This window comes from Myotis nattereri (genome assembly GCF_964212035.1).
Source record: "Myotis nattereri genome assembly, chromosome: 3".
In the NCBI taxonomy this organism is placed as follows: Eukaryota; Metazoa; Chordata; class Mammalia; order Chiroptera; family Vespertilionidae; genus Myotis; species Myotis nattereri.
The window spans coordinates 110,786,552-110,812,692 of record NC_138077.1 but is presented as its reverse complement, the minus strand read 5'-3'; the positions used below and the strand labels follow the sequence as shown (position 1 = coordinate 110,812,692).

Sequence of the window (26,141 nt, the reverse complement as noted above, 5' to 3'; positions counted from 1 at the left end):
GGAAAATATCTTTTAGGCAAATGGAAATGAAAAAAAAGCTGGGGTAGCAATACTTGTATCTGAAAAAAATAGAACTCAGAGTGAAAGCCATAACAAGAGATAAGGAAGACCACTTCATAATACTAAAGGGATCGATACAACAATAGGATATAACTCTGGTAATCATATATGCAACCAATGCAAGAACACCCAAATACATAAAAAAAGTTATGGACAATATCAAGGAAGAGATCAACAGCAATACAACCATATCAGGGGAATTTAATACCCCACTGACATCACCGGATAATACTCTAGACAAAAAATCAGCAAAGAAACAGCAGTCCTAAACAACTCACTAGATCAGATGAACCTAATTGACATCTTCAGAACATTTCAACCCAAAGCTACAGAATATACATTCTTCTAAAGTGCACATGGGACATTTTCAAAGATAGACCACATATTGGGTCACAGGCAATGTCTCTCCAAATTCAAGAAGATGAAATCATATCAAGCATCTTCTCAGATCACAATGGCATAAAATTAGAAATCAACTACAATAAAAACAATAAAAATTCAAACACTTGGATGCTGAATAGCATGCTATTAAACAATGATTGGGTTACCAAACAAATCAAAGAAGAAATTAAAAACAACCTGGAAGTGAATGACAATGAAAACACAACAATCCAAAACCTATGGGACACAGTAAAAGCAAACTTGAGAGGGAATTTCATAGCATTACAGGCCTACCTCAAGAAACAAAACTGGTAATAAATTATCTAACTCTACAACTTAAAGAATTAGAAAGAAAGCATCAAGAAAAGCCCAGAGTGAGCAGAAGGAAGGAGATAATAAAGATCAGAGAAGAAACAAATGGTATAAAGACAAAAAAATACCAAAGGCCAGTGAAACCAAGAGCTGTTTATTTTTGTGTTTTTTTTTTGTGTTTTTTTTTTTGACAGGATACACAAGATTGATGAACCTCTAGCAAGGCTCACCAAGAACCTGAAAGACAGGACCCACATAAACAAAATCAGAAATGAAAGAGGCAAAATAAGAACAGATCCCACAGAAATACAAAAGGTTGTAAAAAAAAATACTATGAAAAACTCTATTCCAACAAACTGGAAAACCTAGAGGATATGGACATATTCCTAGAAAAATACAAGCTTCCAAAACTCAATAAAGAAGAATAAAATATCTCAACAGGATGGTAACTAAGGAGGACATTGAAGCAGTCATCAAAAACCTTCCAGCAAACAAAAGCCTGAGGCCAGACAGCTTCACAGGACAGTTTTACCAAACATTCAAAGAAGAACTAAAACTTATTCTTCTCAGACTATTCCAAAGCATTAAAGAGGAAGGCACACTTCCAAGCTCTTTCCAAAACCAGATAAAGACATTACAAAGAATGAGAATTACAGGCCAATATCTCTCATGAACATAGATGCTAAAAACCTCAACAAAATTCTAGCATAACAGATCCAGCATTACATAAGAAAGATCATACACCATGCCCAAGTGGGATTTATTCCAGGAATGCAATGCTGGTACAATATACACAAAGCTGAAGCAATCTTGAGAAAGAAATCTGCCTGGTACTGACACAAGAACAGACATATAGACCAATGGAATAGAACAGAGAACCCAGAGATCAAGCTAAGTCATTATGCTCAATTAATATTTGACAAAGAAGGCAAGAAAATACAATGGAGTCAAGAGAGTCTCTTCAATAAATGGTGTTTGGAAAACTGGTCAGATACATGCAAAAAAAAAAAAAGAGGAGAAACTAAGATGGCAGCATAGATAAACACCGGGAAATTGCCGCCTCCCACAACAATTGAAAAATACCGCAAAGGACAGAGCAGACATCACCCAGAACAACCGGAAGGCTGGCTGAGTGTAAATTCTACAACTAGAAGGAAAGAAAAGCATGCTGAGAGCCAGAGGAGCTGCGGAGGTGAAGTGCAGAGGTATGGCTGCTCGCACTCGTGGAAAGGGGGTGGCACCTGAGGACATGGCTGTCTTTTTGAATCACAAGCTCCCGACTGCTCTGAACTCCGGTTCCGGGAAGTCTCTGGGGACCCAGGACTCATACGGAGAGAAGCTGGTCTGTCGGGCAGCAGGTGAACTTGAGGGCGGCTTTCCCTCAGAGGTGCTTGCAGCCATTACCTGGACACTGAGACGCGCGACTCCGGGTGGAGAATCAGCCATAGCTGCTTTCTCCGCCCTTTGATTCCCTGAGACCCCGCCCCACCCAGGCTGCAGCAGAGGCTTTTGCATGTGAATGTACCTAACTGCAGCCGAGCCAGGAAGACCCAGAACTTCCAAGAGAAGGCCCAAGGCCCCGCAGCGGCTTGCATTGCTTCACAGCTGAGCCTCTTCGTGGCTCCTGCTGTGTGACCTCAGGCAGAGGCTGAATTAGCACCTCCTTAGATCCAGGAGCCACTGTACCCAGTGGTCAGAGGGGGACCATCCAGATTGCAACTCCTCAGATCCATAAGGGACACACTCAGGGAGCAGACTCAGTGAGCACCAAAGCCCCACTGAAGCAAGTCTTGCCCCAGAAGGGTGTCTTCAGCACAGAAGTTCTCCCACTTCAGACACAGCTGATTCTCACAGCCAATTGGCCTGGAGGTCAATTCCTCCCAGTGATCTTACAAGGCACCAAGAGTGCACCAAGAGTGTCCACCCCAGGTAACTGGGGAGGCTGAGCCACTGGGCCCTACAGGACACCTGGCACACAGGGCCACTCTATCAACACAGGGAAGCAGCCAAAATGCGGAGACAAAGAAACAGGTCATAAATGGCAGAAATGGAGGAAAGCAAAGGACTGGATATAGAGTACAATGCCACATTTATAAGGTTTGTCAAGAATTTTATGGAAACCGCCGATAAATTTAATGATTCCCTCAATAAGTATAGTGAGACCATGGAGGACATGAAAAAGGACCAACTAGAAATTAAGCATACACTGACTGAAATAAAGAATAATTTATAGAGATCCAACAGCAGACAAGAGGATCCCAAGAATCAAGTCAAAGATTTGAAATACAAAGAAACAAAAAATACACAACCGAAAAAGAAAAAAGAAAAGAGATTCCAAAAATATGAAGATAGTGTAAAGAACCTCTGGGACAACTTCAAGCGTACCAACATCAGAATTATGGGGGTACCAGAAGGAGAGAGAGGGCAAGATATTGAAAGCCTTTTTGAAGAAATAATGACAGAAAACTTCCCCTACCTGGTGAAAGAAATGGACTTACAAGTCCAGGAAGTGCAGAGAACCCCAAACAAAAGGAATCCAAAGAGTACCACACCAAGACACATCATAATTAAAATGCCAAGAGCAAAAGATAAAGAGAGAATCTTAAAAGCAGCAAGAGAAAGACAGTCAGTTACCTACAAGGGAGTACCCATACGACTGTCAGCTGATTTCTCAACAGAAACCATGCAGGCCAGAAGGGAGTGGCAAGATATATTCAAAGTGATGAATGCCAAGAACCTGCAACCAAGATTACTTTATCCAGCAAAGCTATCATTCAGAATAGAAGGTCAGATAAAGAGCTTCATGGATAAGAAAAAGCTAAAGGAGTTCATCACCACCAAACCAGCATTATATGAAATGCTGAAAGGTATTCTTTAAGAAGAGGAAGAAGAAAAAGGAACTCTTACCATTTGCCACAGCATGGATGGAACTGGAGAGCGGATATATACCACAGGATCTCACTCATTTGTGGAATATAATGAACAACATAAACTGATGAACAAGGACTGATCCAGAAACGGAGAGGCATTGACTGGAAGGTAGGGGAGGGTGGGGGTAAGGGGGATAGATCAACCAAAGGACTTATATGCAAGCATATAGGCCTAACCAATGGAAATGGACAACGGGGGGGGGGGGTGAGGGCATGAGCGGGGTGCGGGGGGTAGAGGGTAACGTGGGGACATGGACACATATGTAATATCTTAATCAATAAAAAATATATTAAAAAAATAGAAAACACACACACACACAAAAAAAAGGAAACTAGAGCACCAACTCACACCATACACAAAAAAAATCTCAAAATGCATAAAGGACCTAAACATAAGACAGGAAACCATAAAAATCCTAGAAGAATCCATAGGCAGCAAATTAGCAGACATTTGTCATATCTTTACCAGTACAGGTCCTAGGGCAATGGAAACTAAGGAGAAAATAAACAAATGGGACTATATCAAAATAAAACGCTTCCGTACAGCAAAAGAAACCATCAACAAAACAACAAGAAAGCCCACTGCATGGGAGAATATATTTGCCAATGTTATTTCCGATAAGGGTTTATTCTACAAAATGTATAGGGAAATCATACAACTTAACAAAAAAACCCACAAAAACATAAACAATCCAATCAAAAAATGGTCAAAGGACCTAATAGACCCTTTTGGAAGCAAGGCATACAGAAGGCCAAGAGACATATGAAAACATGCTCGAAGTCACTAATCATCCAAGAGATGCAAATCAAAACAACAATGGGGTACCATCTCACGCCTGTCAGAATGGCTATCATCAACAAATCAACAAACAACAAGTGCTGGCGAGGATATGAAGAAAAAGGAACCCTTTTGCACTGCTGGTGGGAATGCAGATTGGCGCAGCCACTGTGGAAAACAGTATGGAGATTCCTCAAAAAATTAAAAATGGAAATTCCATTTGACTCAGAATCCCACTTCTAGGAATATGTCCCAAGAAAACAGAAACACCAATCAGAAAGGACATATGCACCCCTATGTTCATAGCAGCACAATTTATAATAGCTAAGTTTTGGAAACAACCTAAGTGCCCATCAGCAGATGAGTGGATTAGAAAGCTGTGGTACATCTACACGATGGAATACTATACTGCTATAAAAAAGAAGGAATTTTTACCATTTGTAACAGCATGGATGGAACTGTTGAACATATGATAATCGAAATAAGCCCGTCAGAGAAAGCAAATGTCACGTGATCTCACTCATTTGTGGAATATAATGAACAACATAATCTGATGAACATAAATAGAACCAGAGACATAGAAGCATCGACCAGCATGGGCTGGGGGGTGGGAGTGGCCGGGAAGAGATCAATGGGGGAAAAAGATTTATGTAATACTTTAAACAATAAAGAATTTTTTAAAAAGACAAAACACTCTAGGATAGCATAGTTTTAGTATCATAAATATGTTAGCTAAAAAATAATATATTTCACATAATCTGATTATATTCTAACTTCTCAAAAATTGAATGAAAAGAACTTTATGCTCATAAAAAGGAACAGAAGATAATAGCAAGAAAATATGATGAAGAAGAATGAGTGATCATTTTGCTATAACAGAGAACATATCATTAAGTCACCATAATCATATCATAAGGTACTGTTTATAAAACCATATAGTTAGGTCAATGCAACAGAGGAGGGAATTTAGAAATACATTCCATTATTTGTGGAATTTAATGTACGGCAAGCATAGTATTTCAATTTAGCAAAGAATAAATAGTTCACTTAATAAATTCTGATGATAAACTGTCTAGTCATTGAAAGAAAATAGTTTGTTCCTATCCTTTGCTAATAAATTTCCTGGTGGGTTATAGATTTAATTATAAAAATAAATAAGAACCGTTTTAATAAATAGAAGGTTTGGGGAGGACCTTCATAATTAAGATAACTGAAAGCCATAAAAAATAGATATACATGACCATACAAGATTTAAAATTTTTGTATGGAGATATATATATATATATATATATATATATATATATATATATATAATTAAGTTTAAAAACAAGGGTTAGATTTGTTTAAAATGTAAATCAGAGGATAGATGCAGGATTGTCTACAATAAACAAATTAATTTTTATAAATTGAGAAGAAAAATGTAAACAATGCAACAGATAAATGGATATTAATAGACAATACAAAAAGAAGAAAATCAATTAGTAAACCTATAGTAAAATGCCACAAATCCCTAGAGATAAGATTTGCCCTTTACACTTGCATATTTTATTTTATTTATACACTAGAGACCTGGTGCACAAATTCATGCACAGGTAAGGTCCCTAGCCTTAGCCAGTGATTAAGGCTGTTCTCTGGGGCAACCAGCAGGTGATCAGGGTCCCTGCTCGCACCCATCTTGGCCTGACACCACCTGCTTTCCAGCCCCAACCCCCACTACTACCGCCGTCTTCAGGGAGACTGGTGGGTGATTGGGGCCCTTGTTCACATTTGCCTTGGCCTGGCACAGCCCACTCACCTGCTCCACCATCACATCATGGTTGCACTCTCCTTGGGGCCAATGGGGCCGGCAGCATCACCATTTCCACCTGCTGCCAGTGCCATGTAGATGATGCCTGCCATGTTATGCGCCACCCCCTGGTGGTCAGCGCACATCTAACTCCCGGTCAGTCGAACTCCTGCTCATGGAGATAATTTGCATATTAGCCTTTTATTATATAAGACTAGAGGCCCGGTGCACAAAAATTTGTGCACTCCGGGGGGAGGGGGGTCCTTCAGACAGGTCTGTGCCCTCTCGCTGTCTGGGACCACTCGGGAGATAACGACCTGCTGGCTTAGGCCTGCTCCCGGGTGGCAGAGGGCAGGCCCAATCCCTAGGTGCAGCCCCTGGTCAGGCTCAGAGCAGGGCTGATTCGGGAGTTGGGGTGCTGCCCCCTGTCATGCACAGAGCAGGGCGGATCGGGAGGTTGCGATGCCAGCCTCAGTCACGCTCAGGGTAGGGCCAATTAGGGGGTTGGGACACCCCCCCATCACACTCAAGGCAGGATCGATGGGGAGGTTGCGGCGCCACCCCCTGTCAGGCACAGAGCAGGGCCAATCAGGGGGTTGGGGTGCTGCCCCCTGTCACACACAGAGCAGGGCCCATCAGAGGGGTTGGGGAGCTCCCCCCTGTCATGCACAGAGCAGGGCTGATCAGGGGGTTGGGATGCCTTCCCCTGTTACGAACAGATCAGGGCGGATTGGGAGATTGTGGCCCAGGCCCCTGTCACACACATAGCCGCAGGGCGATCAGGGGGTTTGGGCACTGCCCCCTGTCACGCTGATCCCGGTGCTGGGAGGCATATTACCCTTTTACTATAAAGGTTAGAGGCCTGGTGCATGGGTGGGGCCGGCTGGTTTGCCCTGAAGGATGTCCTGGATCAGGGTGGGGGTCCCCACTGGGGTGCCTGGCCAGCCTTGGTGAGGGGATGATGGCTGTTTGCAGCTAGTCACACACCCTTCAGGGTGAGGGTCCCCACTGGGGTGCCTGGCCAGTCTCAGTGAGGGTCTGAGGGCTGTTTTCAGGCTGGCGGGTGACTGAAGCTCCCAACCTCTCCTTTTTTTCTTTTTATTTTTTTATTCTTGGATGGCTTTAGCTCTGAGACTTGGCTCCAGCTCTTAGGCCTCTGCTGCTGAAAGCAGGTATCTGCTTTGTTTGGGTTCTATAAACGAAACTCTTTTTCAACTCCAGCTCTGAGATCCTGGCTGCTGAAAGCAGGTTTCTGGGGTTTTGTTTAGCTTCTATATTTGTAACAATGTTTCAAACTGCAAGCTCAGAGCCTGGCAGCAGCAGGCGGGAACGTTGGAGTCTTCTGTCACTGAAGCAAGCATGCCTCATGTTAGCTTCAAGCCGCCTGGTTGCCGACCGCCATCTTGGCTGGCAGTTAATTTGCATATCACTCTGATTAGCGAATGGGAAGAGTAGCGGATGTACGGCTAATTACCGTTTCTCTTTTATTAGATAGGATTACATTTTGTTTATTCATTTGTTGATGGACATTTGAATTGTTTCTACTTTTTGGCTATTGTGACTAGAGCTGCTGTCTACATTGGCTAGTATTATTCATATTTTTAAAATATATATTTTTTATTGATTTCAGAGAGGAAGAGAAAGGGAGAGATAGAAACATCAATGATGAGAGAGAATCATTGATTGGCTGCTTCCTGCATGTTCCCCACTGGGGACTGAACCCACAACCAGGGTATGTGCCCTTGACTAGAATCACACCTGGGACCTTGTAGTCTGCAGACTGACACTCTATCAGCTGAGTCAAGCCAGCTAGGTCTTATTCCTTTTTATTAATTTCTTTTCAAATAATTTCTTTTATTTATATTTGACATACAATATTCTATTAGTTTCAGGTGTATGAGCCACTGATTAAACATTATTTAACGTACTAAGTGATCACCCCAGTAAATCTAGTACCATCTGACAACATACATAGCTATCAGAATACTTGAGGCCCGGTGCACAAAAATTTGTGCACTCGGGAAGGTCCCTCAGCCTGGCCTATGCCCTCTTGTAGTCTGGGACCCCTCAGAGGATGTCCACCTGCTGGTGTAGGCCTGTTCCCTGGGGGATCGGGCCCAAGATGGCAGTCAGACATTCCTCTGGCAGCCTGGAAGCCATTGGGGGATGCCCACTTGTCAGCAGAGAGCAGACCTAAGCTGCAGTCGGACATCCTTAGCGCTGCTGAGGAGGCAGGAGAGGCTCCCCCCACCACCGCTGTGCTGGCAGCCATCAGTCTGGTTTGTGGCTGAGCAGAGCTCCCCCTGTGGGAGCACACTGACCAACAGGGGCCAGCTCCTGCATTGAGCATCTGCCCCCTGCTGGTCAGTGTGTGTCATAGTGACCAGTCATTCCCAGTCATTCTACTGTTAGGGTCAATTTGCATATTACCCTTTTATTATATAGAATAGAGGCCTGGTGCACAGGTGGGGGCCAACTGCTTTGCCCTGAAGGGTGTCCCGGATTAGGGTGGGGGTCCCGCTGGGGTGCCTGGCCAGCCTGGTTGAGGGGCTGAGGGCCATTTTCAGTCTGTCCAAACCTCCTTCCAGGTGAGGGTCCCCACTTGGGTGCCTGGCCAGTCTGGGTGAGGGGCTGATGGCTGTTTTCAGACTGACCAAGCCCCCAGCGACTGAAGCTCCCAGCCTTTCCTTTTTTTTTATTCTCTCCAACTCCGTGGCCATGGTGACTGGAAGCAGGTATCTGAGGTTTATTTACCTTCTATAATTGAAACTTCGTTGCCTTGAGAGGAGGCAGCAGCTGGCCAGGAACCCTGGCTTCTTCCATCGCTGGGGCAACCAAGCCTCCTGCTCACTCCAACTCTGTGGCTGCCGGCCCCCATCTTGGTTGGATTAATTTGCATACAGTCACCCCGATTGGCTGGTGGGTGTGGCTTAAGGTGCAGTGAGGGTATGGTCAATTTGCATGTTTATCTTTTATTAGTGTAGATTACTGACTATACTCTCCCTATGCTGTACTTTACATCTTCATGACATTTCGTAACTATCAACTTGTACTTCTTAATCCTTTCACCTTTTTCACCCATACTTCCAACACCCTTCTGGGAACTATCAAAATATTCTCTGTATCTATGAGTCTGTTTCTATTCTGTTTGTCCATTTATTTTATTTTTATTTTTTAGGTCTATTTTGTCTGGTGTAACTATTGCTACCCCAGCTTTTGTTTGTTTATTTCCATTTTTATGAAATACCTTTTTTCATCCTTTTACTTTCAGTGTGTGTGTCTTTTGATCTGAAGAAAGCCTCTTGTAGACAGAATATGTAAGGGCCTTGTTTTGTTATCCATTCAGCCACGGTATGTCTTCTCATTGGAGCATTTAATCCGTTTGTGCTTAAAGTAATTATTGATAGGTATGTATTTATTGTTATTTTATTATTATATTTTTAATCTTTCTTCTTTTTTTTTAAAATATTTTATTGATTTTTTACAGAGAGGAAGGGAGAGAGATAGAGAGTTAGAAACATCGATGAGAGAGAATCATCGATCAGCTGCCTCCTGCACATCTCCCACTGGGGATATGCCCGCAACCCAGGTACATGCCCTTGACCGGAATCGAACCTGGGACCTCTCAGTCCGCAGGCTGACGCTCTATCCACTGAGCCAAACCGGTTTCGGCATCTTTCTTCTTTTTAAAGAAGATCCTTTAACATTTCTTGTAATACTGTTTTTATGGTAATGAACTATGTGAAAATAAGCAAATCATCTTTTCTGTCAAAGAACAGTTTAGACAGCTGACATTTTGGACTGTATGACTTGGCAGCTGCCATGTTGGCCACATGGCTTGCAGCTCCCCTGGGGGCCACCATCTTGAAACATCAAAGGCCAACCCCTCCCTTTGAATTAGCCAATAGGGAAAGACGGTGTGCCTGAGCTCCAATCAAGAGTAAAGTACAGGTCTATGTAGAAGTAAAGATATTTGCCTCTCTGCCTGGCTCCCGAGTATGTTTTGTGTTTCTACCAGGACCCCTGAACTGGGGGGCTCACCTTATTTCTTACAATCTGGGGTCTCATCCGGGATACCATTTGTCATCACAGGGAAATTGGACCCCTCTCCTGAGGAGGTGCACCCCACTACCAAGTTGCAGCAGCCTCAGAGGGAGGGACATCCATCCACCCTGGGCCACCTATGATTTCAGGATCAAGAGTCAGCCAGCAACACATGCAGGGCCCAAGCAAGACCTGTGGCAATCAGGTAAGCATGAGCCAAGGTGGGAAATTCGACTGAGTAATACTTTGGTGATTGGGTATCCTCGGAGGTCGGTCATATGTGACTGGGATGTGTCTTGGACATAAAGTGAGTGTGGAGTTCTGATCTGTGGTTCCATTCTCCTGCGAGGGAAGTGGCCAGAGAAGGATGAAGCAGATCTCAGGGAATACGAGAAACCTCCAATATGGGGGGTTGAGTACATAGTCACAAGCAACCTGCTGAGGATGGGAATCAGAAATTCTAAGCCTAGGGAATACATTCCCCAAAATAGTCCATTGGGAGAATGCTGAGATTCTGGGGAGAGGTAGTGCCCCAAACCAGGGACAAAAGACATTGCTCTGCAGTGTAAACTTTCAGTGTGGCGCATGCCTGTATGAGAGTATTTGTTGATGTTTTATGTCTTTTAGTTGTTTCTTTAGTCTGTTTAAATATGGGGAAATTCCTGCTTTCGGGAAGCCCAGTTACGCGTGGTGAGGCTGAACACGTGACAGAGATTGCAGGATGCCCCAGCAGCTGCCAAGAATCCTTATTTTTGGGGATTCATCCTGCTCTCCCTGGCAGGGTGTTGGCCAGCCAGAAACTTTTAGCTAGAGAGATTTCTGTCTGTATGTCTGTAATGTAATGTTGACTTTCGATCTTTTAGGGACTTTGCTTTCCCCTGGTTTATGAATATAGGGAACCCTCCCTGTAGGCTTTGTGCCACTCAGAACCAAAGGTCATTTTGCTGTGCTGGGTTAAGATTTTAATATTCTAAGGCAGCTTTGAAAATGGCTTTTAAATTTGAAAGCTTCAGAATAAAAGGCACACTCGTGAAACTTGTGCAGGTGCTCTGAAAGGGGCAGGGTGGAGGAATTTGCAAAGCCCCTCCTTACATCATGTCCATTAAACATCCAACAGGCAGTGTTGGTATTACAGGGGACTGGGTGGTTCAGCGCCTGCCTGTGACATCACAAACCTGCACAGGCTGGTGGAAACGAAACTGAGGTTATGGGGTGGGCACAGCTTGCCACTCCTGCGCCCTTGCAACAAGGAAATGGGCGGGAGGTAGGCATGTCCTTCCAGCATTTTCTCTGAGACATTCAAAGTATATCATATCTGTGACATTATTAAAATATAAAAATTTAATAGCCAAATTGAAAATAATTAATTCTGTGGTCAAGACCAAATCTTTAATCTTACAACTGGTTTAAGTTTTAATATTTAAATTGGGTTTATTTGACAGATTTTCTTAATGCAATGTTTTGAGAATTTAACTGAGAGACAGCTTTGTGACATCTCAAGGGCCCTGAGGTGACACAAAGATCTACTCTCTCTCCCTAAAATGAAATATTTTTGAACTAAATTAGACCAATACAATATACTTGAAATTGCATAAGGAAGTAAGCTATGCAGGTTGGGTTGGGTAACAAGATCAATGCTTCCATGAAAATGGGCAGTTCTTGCTCGGGGGCATACGACTTCCAGCCAGATTAGCATGTCCTTTCCTTGAACAGAAAAGGCAATCATGGTTATTGGTCAAGAAAATGCTTTAGGTAATGATTGGCTTTAAAATCTCAAAGTTGTTAAGATATAATAAATAAACGTAACTAAAATAAAGAATTTGTGAAAAAGCTTTTCAGTAATAATTATAAATACGTTAGTAATAAAAGTCTAGTCACTCAAGAAGAGACTGATTGCTCTCTGTTGGAGGAAGCGGCCAGCCTGTAAAAGAAAAAAAAAAAAAAAAAAAAAAGCCTGAAAAAGAACAAGGGCAGACAGAAATGAAATGCTATGGCTATCTGGGAAAGAGAGCACCTGGCTGGCCCTGGTGTGCTTACAGCAGTGTAAGATTTCCAAACCCAGGAGCCCCAGTTGACTCAGAACCTAAGTAAAGCCTTCAATATTCAGCAAGGCAAAGAAGAAGGACCTTCTGAATTTTACCAAGACTAAAAGATCAAATGAGAAAGTACTCTGGGCCAGATCCTGAGGACCTGTTGGGCCAAGAAATATTAAAAATTACATTTTGTCATCAATAGTTGACCTGACATCTCAAGAGAACTGAAAAGTTAAAGAACTGGAAGGATAAAGTTAAAGAAGTGCAGAAAAGCCGTTAAAAGAGGCTCAGAAAATCTATGTTCATAAAAATAAGAAAGGCAAAAACAGAAAACTAACATAATGTTCACGATTGTAGTACAAGTGGCCTAGGGAAGGACTGGCCTGGAGGGCCAGAAACAGAAGCCACAGCAGTAACCTTAACATGTTATCGCTAAGGAAAAATCTGGCAGTTTAAATCCAAGCGGCTAGAGCCTAGGAACAGCCTGCTCCCTCCTCTCCCTGCATTTTCTCTAGCTTCATATGCCTATACATAATTTTCCAAAAATCTTAATTAACTTAAAGGCTTTGGAGCATTGCGGGGTTAAATGATAAACATCTAAATATTTTTTAAAAAAATGAAACATTAATTGCTAGACACAGTTTAATTTGCCTGCTCTTAGTTTTTATTACAGAAGATCTCTTGTACTTTGTTGAAGGTATATTTTCTTGAAAGTAAAAGTGCATTTAAAGTATGTCATAAATGTTAATCTAAGAAATGTTGGCTGTTTACTTTTTGGTAATCATTGAAAAATTAAGATTTCTAAGAGTGAAGAATTCTAATACATTAAAAAAAGAAAGAAAAGGTCTGTACAACTTGCTGATGGTATGACAGAAAGAAAGACTATTAGAGTAGAAATATGTAATGGAAAGACTGAGGCATGATTATGCATTTTAAAGGGAAAAAAAGTGGTTTATAGAGGTGATTATTTCTGGAAGTTGTAAACATGTTTTTGAAAGTTGTAAGAATGTCTGTGGAAGTTATAAGAAGCTTATAAAAAGAAATGTTAAAAGGAAATTGATTAAATGATATAGGCAAATAAACCAGTACAAGCAGAACAGGAAAGCTGAAATAGTAAAACAGCAATTTGGAGCCATCTAGAAAATATCTTCCCTAAACCAAGGACACTTAAAGAGTCAATGATTTGTATTTTGCCTCCCTAAACAGAGGGTAAATAGCTTATGCCAAAGTACTCAGGGAGACTGATGGGAGAAATCCAATTAGTGTCATTTGCTGTCCACACCCAAGGACAAATGAAGTTAGAAAATAAGCTTTATTTTGGTCAGTTCTTTTCTAATAAAACTAGAGGCCCAGTGTACAAAATTAGTGCACTGGGGTTGTCCCTCAGCCCAGCCTGCACCCTCTCCAATCTGGGACCCCTCAGGGGATGTCTGACCGGCAGTCAGACATCCCTCTCATAATCTGGTACTGCTGGCTCCCAACCGCTTGCCTGCCTGCCTGCCTGCCTGATTGCCTCTACCTGCTTCTGCCTGCCAGCCTGATTGATGCCTAACTGCTCCCCTGCTGGCCCGATTGCCCCCAACTGCCCTCCCCTGCTGACCTGGTTGCCCCTAACTGCCCTCCCCTGCTGGTCTGATTGCCCACAAGTGCCCTCCCCTGCTGGCCATCTTGTGGTGGCCATCTTTTGACCACATGGGTAAGGCCATCTTGTGCGAGGGTGTGGTGGTCAATTTACATATTACCTCTTTATTATATAAAATAATTATGTTATATTAAACAGGTATTTAATAAATAAGAGACCATCTTTTAATCATGGGAACTGAAGTTTGCTAGCCTCTGTTTCTGTCTAATACACTTTAATATTTAATCTGGTAAAATCAAGTTTGACAACCTTCCTAAGGTTTGAATTTTAAGAAAAGTCTTATTGTTTTTTTAACCTGGAGTTGGGTGTAGGTGATTCTAATAGACACTGGAATGCCTCAAGATCTTCCTACAATGGAAACTAGGGACCAATTTCTTAAGAAATATGTACTGGGTATCACTTCTACTTTAATCTCTCTCAGGTTAGAAGGCCTCCTGACCCAAAGCCCTCTTGAGTTTCTGGTTCATCGCCATTGACTGGAAGACTACATTTGTTCTAATCAAGATTTGTAAGGGAAGCAAGTTGAAACCCTTCTGGGAAGGACCCAACATGTGTTGTTTACCACAGAGACTGCTATTCAGACTGCAGAGAAAGGTTGGACCCATCACACCGAGGTTAAGGGCAGACACGCCTCAACTTGAACAGCCATATAGGACATATCCCCTTGAAATTGACACTAAAAACTGTGAGTTTTCTTAATACCCATCATGTACAGGGCTCTATTTGCTTTAGGAATCTGGAAAATTACAGAGGCTTACAATGTGGGCTGGAGAAATGTGTACAACCTGGATCATGCTTACCCAGTTATTTATTATAGATAACTTGAATGACTTGGATATTTCAACCTTTAGGTCAAAAGATTGGCTAGAACTAGATTTAGGGGTAGAGATCACAGGAGAAGATCCCCTAGGCCACGGCCACCACCATGCAAGAGAAGTAGGATATAAGGGAACGAATGCCAGGGTGGAATGGACTAAATATTCTGTACGCTCTCTAAATAAAAGTGGCTGTTACACTGGTGCAGCAAGAAGGCTAGAGGCCCAAGTGGTCCCATTTCCATTCATATGGATCTCAGACAGTAACGGGATGGAATGTGTGCTTGCTTTGTACCAGGAAGAAACCACCTGGGGAAACGCTTCCTGTAAGACTCTTTCCCTATTCTTCTCATTCAACAGAGGTAAAGAGCAAGGACCCACCTTCCCCCTCCAAATCATCTAGCCCTGTCCTCTGACATAAACTATACATTCTGCCTCTCAAAGGAGGAAACAGTGCTTGGGATTTATGAGAAATTTATCTGGATGCATAAATGGCCGAGTATCCTCAGAAGGCAATCATGCTGCAATGTCAATACCCCGTGCTGATGTCTGGTGGTGTCATGAGGGACTCTGATTTGTGGCCTTGCCCAGCAGTTGGAGTGGAACTTGCGCTCTGATACAATTGGCTATTGCTTTCACTTTGGCATATCATAAACCTTTTTCAATGGACAGACAGACTACGAAGAGGAGAGAGAGTCCAGGGGGTTGCTTTGATCCTCACATATACACAGATTCCATTGTGGTTCCAGGAGGCGTGCCAAAGGAGTTTAAGGCTAGAAATCAGATTGCTGCAGGATTTGAGTCTGTCCTGTTCTGGTGGCCCACTGTAAACAAGAATGTGGCTGGATTAATTATATTTACTATAACCAGCAAAGGCTCATTATCTATACTTGAGACGCAGTTAAAGGGATAGCTGAGCAGCCAGATGCTAGCAGCAGGATGACCTGGGAGAGTAGGTTGGCCTTGGATCTGATTTCGACAGAAAAAGGAGAAATATGTGTAATGTTGGGGGCCAGTGTTGTACATTCATCCCTGACAACACAGCAGATGGACCATCACTGAGGCCCCACAGGCACTGACAGCTTTAGTGATGAGTGAGCTGGAACCTGGGATCAAGGTCTTTTCTCTGATGCACTAGAACAGTGATGGGGAACCTTTTGAGCTCAGCGTGTCAGCATTTTGAAAAACCCTAACTTAACTCTGGTGCCATGTCACATATAGAAATTTTTTTATATTTGCAACCATAGTAAAACAAAGATTTATATTTTTGATATTTATTTTATATATTTAAATGCCATTTAACAAAGAAAAATCAACCAAAAAAATGAGTTCGTATGTCACCTCTGACATGCATGTCATAGATTCGCCATCACTGCACTAGAGCAATGGTGTCCACATTCACCCCTTTGATTAGAAGTTATAGTGATGGGATGTTACATCATCCCATGTATGGGGATAGGGGTTCTTATCCAAGGGTTAATTGAAACCGCATTGACCAAACAGCAAATTTGTCTGCTCCTAGACACTGTAAAGCATGAAAGTCAATGAATGTCAGTCAATTTTGAAGAAAAGAGTTTAAATAAAGGAAAGGGGGAGTTGTGAGAAAAAACAAATCATCTTCCCTGCCAAAGAACAGTTTAGACAGCTACCATTTTGGACTGCATGACTTGGCAGCCACCATGTTGGCCACTGGCTTGCAGCACCCCTGGAAGCCGCCATCTTGAAACAGCAAAAGCCAACCACTCCCTTTGAACTAGCCAATCAGGAAAGACTGTGCGCCTGAGCTCCAATCAAGAGTAAGGGACAGGTCATGCACGTCAGAGACTATAAAGCCGAACAGACCACCTGCTCGGTGTGCACGTGCTTTCATACCATGTGTGCACACCCTTCTACGTAGAAGTAAAGATATTTGCCTTGCTGCCTGGCTCCCGAGTATGTTTTGTGTTCTATCAGGACCCCTGGATTGGGGGGCTTGCCTTATTTCTTACAGCTACTTTAGCTTTTTCTTGTCTGTGAAGCTCTTTATCTGTCCTTCAATTCTAAATGACAGCTTTGCTGGGTAGAGTAACTTCTTAATCATTTTGAATATTTATTGCCACTGCTTGCTGTTGAGAAATCAGCTGACAGTCTTATGGAAGCTCCCTTGTAGGTAACACTGCTTTTCTCTTGCTGCTTTAAAGATACTCTCTTTGTCTTTAACCTTTAGCATTTTAATTATGTGTCTTGGTGTAGGCCTCTTTGGGTTCATCTCTGTGCTTCCTAGACTTGTATGACTATTTCCTTCAGCAAGTTAGGAAAGTTTTCTGTCATCATTTTTTATATTCCTTGACCTTTCTCTTCTCCTTCTGGCACTCCCATGATTTGAACATTGGTACACTTGAAGTTGTCCCAAGCCTCCATATACTATCCTCATTTAGTGGATTCCCTTTTATTTTTGACGTTCTAATTGGCTGTTTTCTGTTTCCTTATCTTCCAAATCTCTAATTTGATCCTATGCTTAATCCACTCTATTGTTGATTTCCTGTAATGTACTCTTCATCTCAGCCAGTGCATTTTTCGTTTCTGACTGCTTCTTTTTCATGTTTTCTATCTTTGTTGAACTTCTCATTAAGTCCATCTATTCTTCCCCTAAATTCATTGAGCATCCTTATAACCAGTGTTTTGAACTCTGAATTTCATAAACTGCTGTCTCTATTATTAGTTCTTTTTCTGGAATTTTGTTATGCTTTTTCATTTGGGACATATTTATTTGTCTCCTCATTTTTCCTGCCTACTTGTGTTTCCTTCTATGTACTGGCTATATTACCTGGGGTTGGTAGAGTCACCTTATGTAGCTGGTGTTCTGCAGGGTCCAGTGGCAGAGCCTCCCTGATCACCCCAGTCTGGCACTCCAGATGTGCCCTCTGTGTGGCTGTGTACACCCTCTTGTTGTAGTTGAGCCTTGATTGCTGTTCATACGTAGTGGGAGGGATTTGTCCCCAAACTTATCAGTTGCAAAGATTCTCTGCTCCTCCTCAATGTGGCTTCTTCTTTATATCTTTAGTTGCAGGACTTATATTCTGCTAGATTTCAAATTGTTGTGAATGATGGTTTTATTCTAATTTAGTTATAATTTTGATATAATTGTGGGAGGATTCAAGTACCATGTTTACTTAAGCCACCATCTTGATTGGAACCCCACAGTTGCATATTTTATATTTTCTTTTATAATTTGAAGTTTCCTGTTTACCTTAGTTATATATGAGTGTCAGGTTTTTGTGTGTTTTTTTTTTCACACACAGAACTCTTTGTACTTTTTGAATCTGAGGGTGCATGGTATCAAGTTAGCAACTTTCTGTCATTTATCTCTTTGAATAGCATCTCAGTGCATTCTCTTTCACTGTAGCTCCTCTTTGACATATGGAAGAGTAGTTTTTTCTTCTATCTCCCTTCAGTTTTATTTTGTCCCTTCAAATTTATAATGCTTTCCTCACCTATTTATTTTCCAAATATGGATAATCCAGTTCTCTTCACCTGTATCTAGTTTGCAGCTCAATCTTTCCAATGAGGTTTTATTAATGACTATTTTTCTTTTTCAGAGGTTCTATTTGGTTTATCTTCAAATACTCCTGTCCTTTATTATTGGTATAATTCTTCCCTTTTTTGTTTAGTCTCTTTACTGTTTAAGTGTTTTTGTATGCTTGCAAGCTATTCTATTGCATGCAGTTTATTCTTGGTTCCTAGGGAATTATGCAATTTTTAAATATGTTAATGTAAAGATAGATTCCCCCTCCTCTGTAAGAATAGCAGGTTTATTTGGTGATTAATCTCCTTCTAGAGTGCTTTCCCATTTGATCCTGCCACTCAGGATCTATTTCTATGTATTAAGACTCCTAAACATACCATAATAATGGTGTGGATTCAGATTTCAAATTCATAAAGGGGCCTGGATTGGGATATCAGTTTAATGTGTACATGTTTTTCCCTTACCAAGAGTCTTGGAAGGAGACAGATTCCCTTGTCATCTCTACAGGATATAGGTGAGAATCTATTGTCTTCTCCACACCATTGGGATAATCTTCTCATGGCTTAAACTACTATGTGTATGTGAAAACACTCCAATATTTTTCTTTACATACCTAAAACTCAACTTGACTCAAATAAAAATCAGTAGCTTGAAGGAGAAACTCAACTGTTTCTCCTTCAAGATTCTTATCATTGCCAAACACATTATTTCAGCTTCTTAATTCTCAGACATAGATTCATCTCCAGATGTTTTTTCATTCTCAATTGACATCAAATTTATGAGGCAGTCCATTCAATATATTTATAAAATATCACTGAGTTATTTCTTCCTATGGAACAACCCCTGCTGTGTTCAGGCTTTTATCTCTTTTCTACCCCAAGTTTTCATAACCACTGACACCATGATGTAGTCCATATTCCATTGTGGTCCCTCATACTCAAAAATCCTAATTTAAGTGTCAAGGGTAGGATAGAGAGGGGACTGGTTGAAAGAAGGTGAATGGCTTAGCCAAAGAACATGTATGTATAACCCATAAATACAGACAACAGTGTGGTGGTGGCCAGAGGGTAGGGGACTGGGTGGAGGTGGGCAAAGGAGGGGAAAATGAGGACATCTGTAATAGTGTCAACAATAAAAAAATAAAGTTAAAAAGAAAACATAAAAAATAGAGTCTATTTTGTTTGATATAAAAAAAGAAATTGACTCAAATGATCATTTCTCAAATCTCTGAAAGATGGTACCTAGTTCGCATCATTCTAGATGCATAGAAGTTAATTTATTACATATAATAAATGCTCTAATGATTCTATTGCAAATGCATGCTGGATGAAATCTAAATTCCTTAGCATTAACTATAATAATTTCACATATTTTTAGTTTCACCAATTTCTCCAAAATAAATACATGACAGCTAAACTTCCATTAATATTGTTCCCCAAATGAGTAATTATCTTTCCACTCCTCTGGATCTTTGATACATATGCCATATCCTACATAAGGAATGATCATTTTACATACATCTATATAAAGTTCTTACACATGCATATTACACACACACAAACATAAACATTATATATATTCCACATAGGGGATGGGAAGAGATTCCTCAGAGAATTTATATGCATGTATGCCTAACCCATGGACACAAACAAAAGTGCAGTGAAGGCCTGGTGGGTGGGTGCAGGGCGAAGGGGGCAGTGGGGAAAAAAGGGGGACATCTGTGATACTTCCGATAATAAAGATACATTTTTTTAAAAGAGCCTTTACATTGTGTGTGTCTTCTTAGAATTGTCCATTTCTGTCATGAGCCTGTTAAATCCATGGAGGAAATAATTAATATTTACATAACCAGGATCTAACAGAAGAATTGAAAAATCACATAGCTGGGGAAGTCAGCCAAGAAATATAAAAAATGAAGGGAATATTGGAAAGCCTGTGGAAGTTGGGAAAGTGGCAGAGCATCCATGCTCAGTTAGTTGTAGGATATTTTTGCCCCTTCTGTGAAAATGTGAGCCCAGTTTAACAGATTTTTATGATTTTCCAAGAGAATCATGTCAAGATTAGCTCATAAAATTTCCTGATTTTTAAATATTTGCTACTAAATAATTTGGACTTAAGGCTAGACCATCTGTTGGAAAACTGCTGTGATGAAATTGCTCCATGTAGTAAGTATACAGATATATTGTGGTTTCTAACAATCAAATTTAATACAAAGGTAAAGGAGAGAACACAGAGAAGCATAACTGGGTAGCACATCTTACACTATATTTCTGAAAACTCTCTTTGCATAATTGGGCTTTTTGTAGGAACTCAAAGATGTCAGACCTTCTGAAGAGGGCCAAGAGCACTGGCAGCCTGTGTTTCAGACTAAGGAAGGATCATTAAGGCTTTGTCAGTCAGACAAAGGTTAGATGACAAGGCTAACATTCTATTCAAAACGGATAATGTATAGGACCTCTATACAGAAACCACCACATTGAAATATTAGTTGTTTTGTTTATATTTATTTGAGTGCAGGGTTCCACTTTTCTTTTTTTGACTTAGCATAATCAATACTGAAGCTCAATGAGATTAATAACTTCCTTTCTGACCAAAGTTAAATATATGAGCACATTGTCTCCCGCTTGAGAATTAGTATACACATTTTTAAAAATATATTTGTAACTTCCCACAAAATTATATTTTCCCTACATTTGGAAAATGTAAGGAAATCCTGTAAAAATTATCACATCTCTTACCTCAAATCTTATAAAAATTATCATATCTCTTACCTCAAAATCAACATCTCCACAACATTTGCATGCAAAAAATGGACCGATAATTCTTAGTATATCCTTTTTATTCTCATTTTGAATTGTAAACTTAGGCACATACGGGTGCTTGGTCTGAATAACATAACCTATTGGTGTACCAGGAGGAGCATAGATTTTTATCTGTAAAATAATATATGTAATGTGTAATCACTGCTGTCATAATCATCGTCACTCATGTCTAATAAGAGCTTTCATTCATTAAGTGCATTTTTTGGAATGGGCAATAATTTTCTTTTCCAGTTTTATTGAGGTATAATTGACAAGTACAGTTGTGATATATTTAAAGTGTACAATGTGATGATTTGATATACATATACATTGTGAAATGATTACCACAATCAGGTTAGTTAACACATCAGTAACCTCATATAGTGATGCTTGAGACCTACTCTCTTGGCAAATTTCAAGTATACAACATAGTATTATTATACTCACTATGCTGTACATTTGAGCCTCAGGACTTATTCCTCTTATAACTAAAAGTTGGTGTAGTTTGTCCAACATTTCCCTATCCTCATCTCCCCAGTCCTAGGCAACCACTATTTAAATCTCTATTTTGATGAATTAGTGTTTTTTGTTTTTGTTTTTAGATTCCATATGTAAGTGATACCATACTGCATTTGTCTGTTTCTCTCTTACCTGTTTCACTCAGCACAATGGCCTCTAGGTGCATCCATGTTGTCTCAATGGCAAGGTTTTCTTCTTTTATTTGGCTGAATAATATCCCATTGTGTATATCTATATATCTATATCTATATCATGTTTCTTACCCATGAATCCATCAACCAAAACTTAGGTTATTTCCATATCTTGTTTATTGTAATTGATGCTGCAATTAACATGGAAATGTAGATATCTCTTTGAAAACCTGACCTCATTTCCTTTGCATATATACCCAGAAGAGGGATTGGTGGATCATATGCTGTTTTTTCATAATGGCTGTAACAATTAATATTCCTACCAACAGTGTATGAGTGTTCCCTTATCTTCACACCCTTGCCAAATTATGTCTTGTTTTTGGATAACAACCATTCTAATAGGGGTAATGTGACATCTCATAGTGGTTTTGGTTTTAATTTTATTAATGATTAGTTATGTTGAATACTTTTCAAACATCTTTGGGCCACTTTTATTAATTCTTTGGAAAAGATGTCTATTCACCTCCCTTGCCGACTTCTAAGTAAAAGATACTGTTCTACGCAATACTTAATTGACAACAAACACCAGATTGGTGCTATTATTCATATTTATGGAGAAAGTAACTGAAGAACAGAGAGTTAACTAACTTGTATCAGATTCTCTAGCTGCAAAGTAGACAAGATGAGTCACACAGTCGGACAGGCTGCATGCATAGACTCCACTCTTAAGCATTGCTCTCCCGACCTGTACATTTAAAAATTTCCATACTTATGAAACTTGTTGAAATTTTTAAGGAACTCTTTTCTCAAACTCCTATAAAAACAGTGGTTTAGATGTATGAATAGAATCGTGATTGCTGGTGAAATTTTCAAATCTGAGTGGCGATGGCTCTATAATGGAAAGGAACTGGGGCCTGAAAATTTGGCTCTGCTATTAGCGGGGTGACCTAGGGAGTTCCTCAGCATGCTCATGTGTAAGTGACATTGTCCTAAACTATTTTCTAAGGTCAATAATATGATGTTTATTATTGTGCGCTTTACATTCAGAGCATATTCCACCAAACTCTGTTTTTCCTCAGGTATTCCTATGGATAGATACTGTTATACCTAAGCTAAATGACAAAACACAACATAATTCAGTAGGAATAACTTCAGTTATCTTTAGAAAATAAATGCAGTCTTAGAATTCAAATATCTATGTGCCTGTAACTCAGTCTGTGACCTGGTCTTACAGCTACTTGTCTGGAATGACTGACCAGGCAAGGGCTGGTCTCAGGCCAGTAGGGATACAAGCAAAAACCAACTTTCCTGTACGCGCTCAGTTCCCTGGTGCCTCCCCTGAGATCCATGTTCTGTACCAGTGAGCTGACAAGTAATGTGAAATAGACACCTGGCCTTTATAGAACTGAAGGTACCCACACCTAGCATATACCTATTACAGGTGCACAAATATATTATTTTTTAAATGGGGAACTTAAGAACACAGGAGTTGGCATTTCTCAAAGGTGGTATCTCCTAGGTTTCTTCCATAATAGGTTGGCCAAAATTGTGAGATGGACATATCTGTTCTTTTCTTCATTCTTCTGTACACTTGATCCTGGAATTGTATCCTAGGATATTCTCTGTGGTGCCCTCCTCTGGCTTTAGCCAGACCTCTCATGGTCATTTAAAGTAATGGACTTTACGAACATGCTTTATCTTCTCAACTCTCCCCAAAGTCTGACTCTGAGCAGAACCTCATTCCCATGAGATGAACTTCTCAGGGCCAGGGGCCTAACTGCTCGCTATTTTTCACCTGCCACCCTTCCTCTCCCAATTACTCTCAAGCATAAAACAATAGTTCACGGACCAAATTTTAGAAAATCTCATTTGATTATACAGGTTCAATGAAAGGGTGATAATTTTTGTCGAACTACTTTACATATTACCTGGATAAATACTCACTGACCTCCTGAAGGCAGCAGGGGCAACAACAATAGCCACATCTTAGTGGTCTCTCCAGAGTTACAACTTCTTGGCCCATAAGATCAAGAATCCTCATGGTAAAAGGCCTATGAGCCCCACAAGTATTTCGGGTACAGCAATTATTATCCTCGGTGACAAAGTAAATCTTCTGTCCAAGGCTGTTCTTAATTTCATATTTGTTATTTGTTTCAATATGTATGATGACTGAAAATAAAGAAGAGGACATCTTAATCACTTTATGTTTAAAAATATAATTAATCTAAATATTTAAAATCAAATATTTTCAGATATTACTTTAGATGATACTTCATGTCACATTGGGAGATTGAAAAGAAAAGGTGTTTAGAGATGATCTAGGCAGAGAAAAATAGCCAAGGAAGAGAACTAGGAGAGGGTATGAAAGTATAAAATATGAGATCTATGTAAGACATAGAAAAGAAAACCCATATCCTCCTAATTCCATAGAGTCATGTCAGAAAGGGAGACTTAGCTGCTAAGGAATGGGCTGCGCTGCAGATGGTCACAATCGTGCTTAGGTGTATGCAGAATATGTCCACTTGCTTGATACAGTTTTCAGATATTCAATTAAGGAGGGAACAGAGGATTATTGCTATGTTTATGCTCTGTAAAATAGGATATAAAATAAATTGGCTGTGGTTTTACTTTATACCATATTCATTGCTTAGTGTTTGCACTGTGTGAGGGAAGGTAATGAAGGTGTTTAGTCTCAATGCACATGTGAAAGTAGAAGGTGAATCAAAACATCACACTGGGCCCAGGGCACCCTTGTTTAATGCAGCAGTTGTTCAGAAGTGGGAGGTGGTATAAGACAAGGGCGTAAGGTGCTTGGCAACCAGGCTGCAACTCATAGGATATCTAGATCACTGGCATCTTAAGTGAACACTGTATCTTATAGGGGCTAATCTTTTCACAGGAGAAAAATAAATATGTTAAATACTGACACCTGCCTGGTATCTTAGTGAAATCTTCACAGCTGAACCACACAATGGAAACCTCTCCTTGCTTAGAGCCAGGAAGGAGCAATTCTTGGTCCCACTTGTTCAGAGCCCTCATTAACTTGGGTCATAGGATGTCAGAAGCCATCCAAATAACAAGTGATTAAAATAAATATATGGAGACAAAATTACTCTCTAATATGTGTGTGGATGGACTTTCATTCAGATAGAGACATGCTGTGCAAGTCTAGCACCATGACCTCCCTCAGGTGTCTTTCTTCTGACTCACATAGGCCCTGGATTATCTATACTAATAAAAGCCTAGGTGGCCCTCAGGCCCTCGTGCGATGCCCTCACATCATCACAAAATGGCTCCCCCCACGTCATCCCAAGATGGCTGCCCCCACGTTGTCACAAGATGGCCACCACAAGAAGGCCACCACAAGATAGCCGGCAGGGGAGGGCAGTTCTGGGCGACCAGGCCTGCAGGGGAGAGCAGTTGTAGGTGACCGTGCCTGCAGAAGAGGGCAGTTGTGGGTGATTGGGTCAGCAGGGGAAGGCAGTTGGGGACAATCAGGCAGGCAGGGGAGCCTTTAGGGGACAATCAGTCTGGCAGGCAGAAGAAGTTAGGGGCAATCAGGCAGGCAGGCAGGCGAGTGGTTAGGAGTCAGGGGTCCCATATTGTGAGAGGGATGTCCGACTGCCGGATTTGGCCCGATCCCTGCAGGATCAGCAGTCAGGCATCCCTTGAGTGGTCCCAGATTGGAGAGGGTGCAGGCAGGCTGAGGAACCCCCCTTCCCATGCACGAATTTCATGCACTGGGCCTCTCATGCCTTTATAAGAACAACCCTTGATTTCAACATCTGCCAGTCAAATGTTTCATGAAACAAACAAACAAACAAACAAACAGTTTTATGACTTGGGATCTATTATCTATGTGTTTCATTAAGTAGCTAAATCGCAAAAATCTGCTTGTTTATCTGTAAAATGAGATCAATGGTGTTACACAATCTCTAAATATCTTTCCAGTTACTTAAAAATAAATAAATAAAAACAACATAGAATTCTATGGTTGGTTATATTTTTAAGGTATATTAAATATATTTTGTTTTTATCTTTTTATTTTTATTAAGTGCATTAGGGTTACCTTGGTTAATAAGATTATATAGGTTTCAAATGCACATTTCTCTGATACATGATCTTCATATTGCATTGTGTGCCCACAACTTAAAATCAAATCATCTTCCATCACCATATATTAGGCCAACTTTTCCCTTTGCTACCCACCTTTCTTCTGGTAACCACTATACTGTTATCCGGGTCTATGAACTTTTGTTTGTTTGCTTTTCTTGTTTGTTCATTTTCTGTTTTCAGTTTTATATCCCACATATAAGTGAAATAATATGAGTCTTCAACATTTCTGTCTGACTTATTTCATTTAACATGATATTCTCAAGGTCCATCCATGTCGTCTCCAATGGG

General features: G+C 40.7%; 1 protein-coding gene across 1 annotated transcript in view; it reads right to left on the bottom strand.

Annotated features, from left to right (window-relative positions):
• The window catches only part of LOC308515452 (phospholipid scramblase 2-like), a gene marked incomplete at both ends in the record, with an annotated part of 90,875 nt that overhangs the window by 20,946 nt on the left and 43,788 nt on the right, over positions 1 to 26,141 (bottom strand). Inside the window, 2 exons of the mRNA XM_081086032.1 lie at positions 21,058 to 21,219; positions 23,686 to 23,906. Coding sequence (XP_080942158.1) covers positions 21,058 to 21,219; positions 23,686 to 23,906 — 383 coding nt within the window. The remainder of the gene's footprint in view (positions 1 to 21,057; positions 21,220 to 23,685; positions 23,907 to 26,141) is intronic.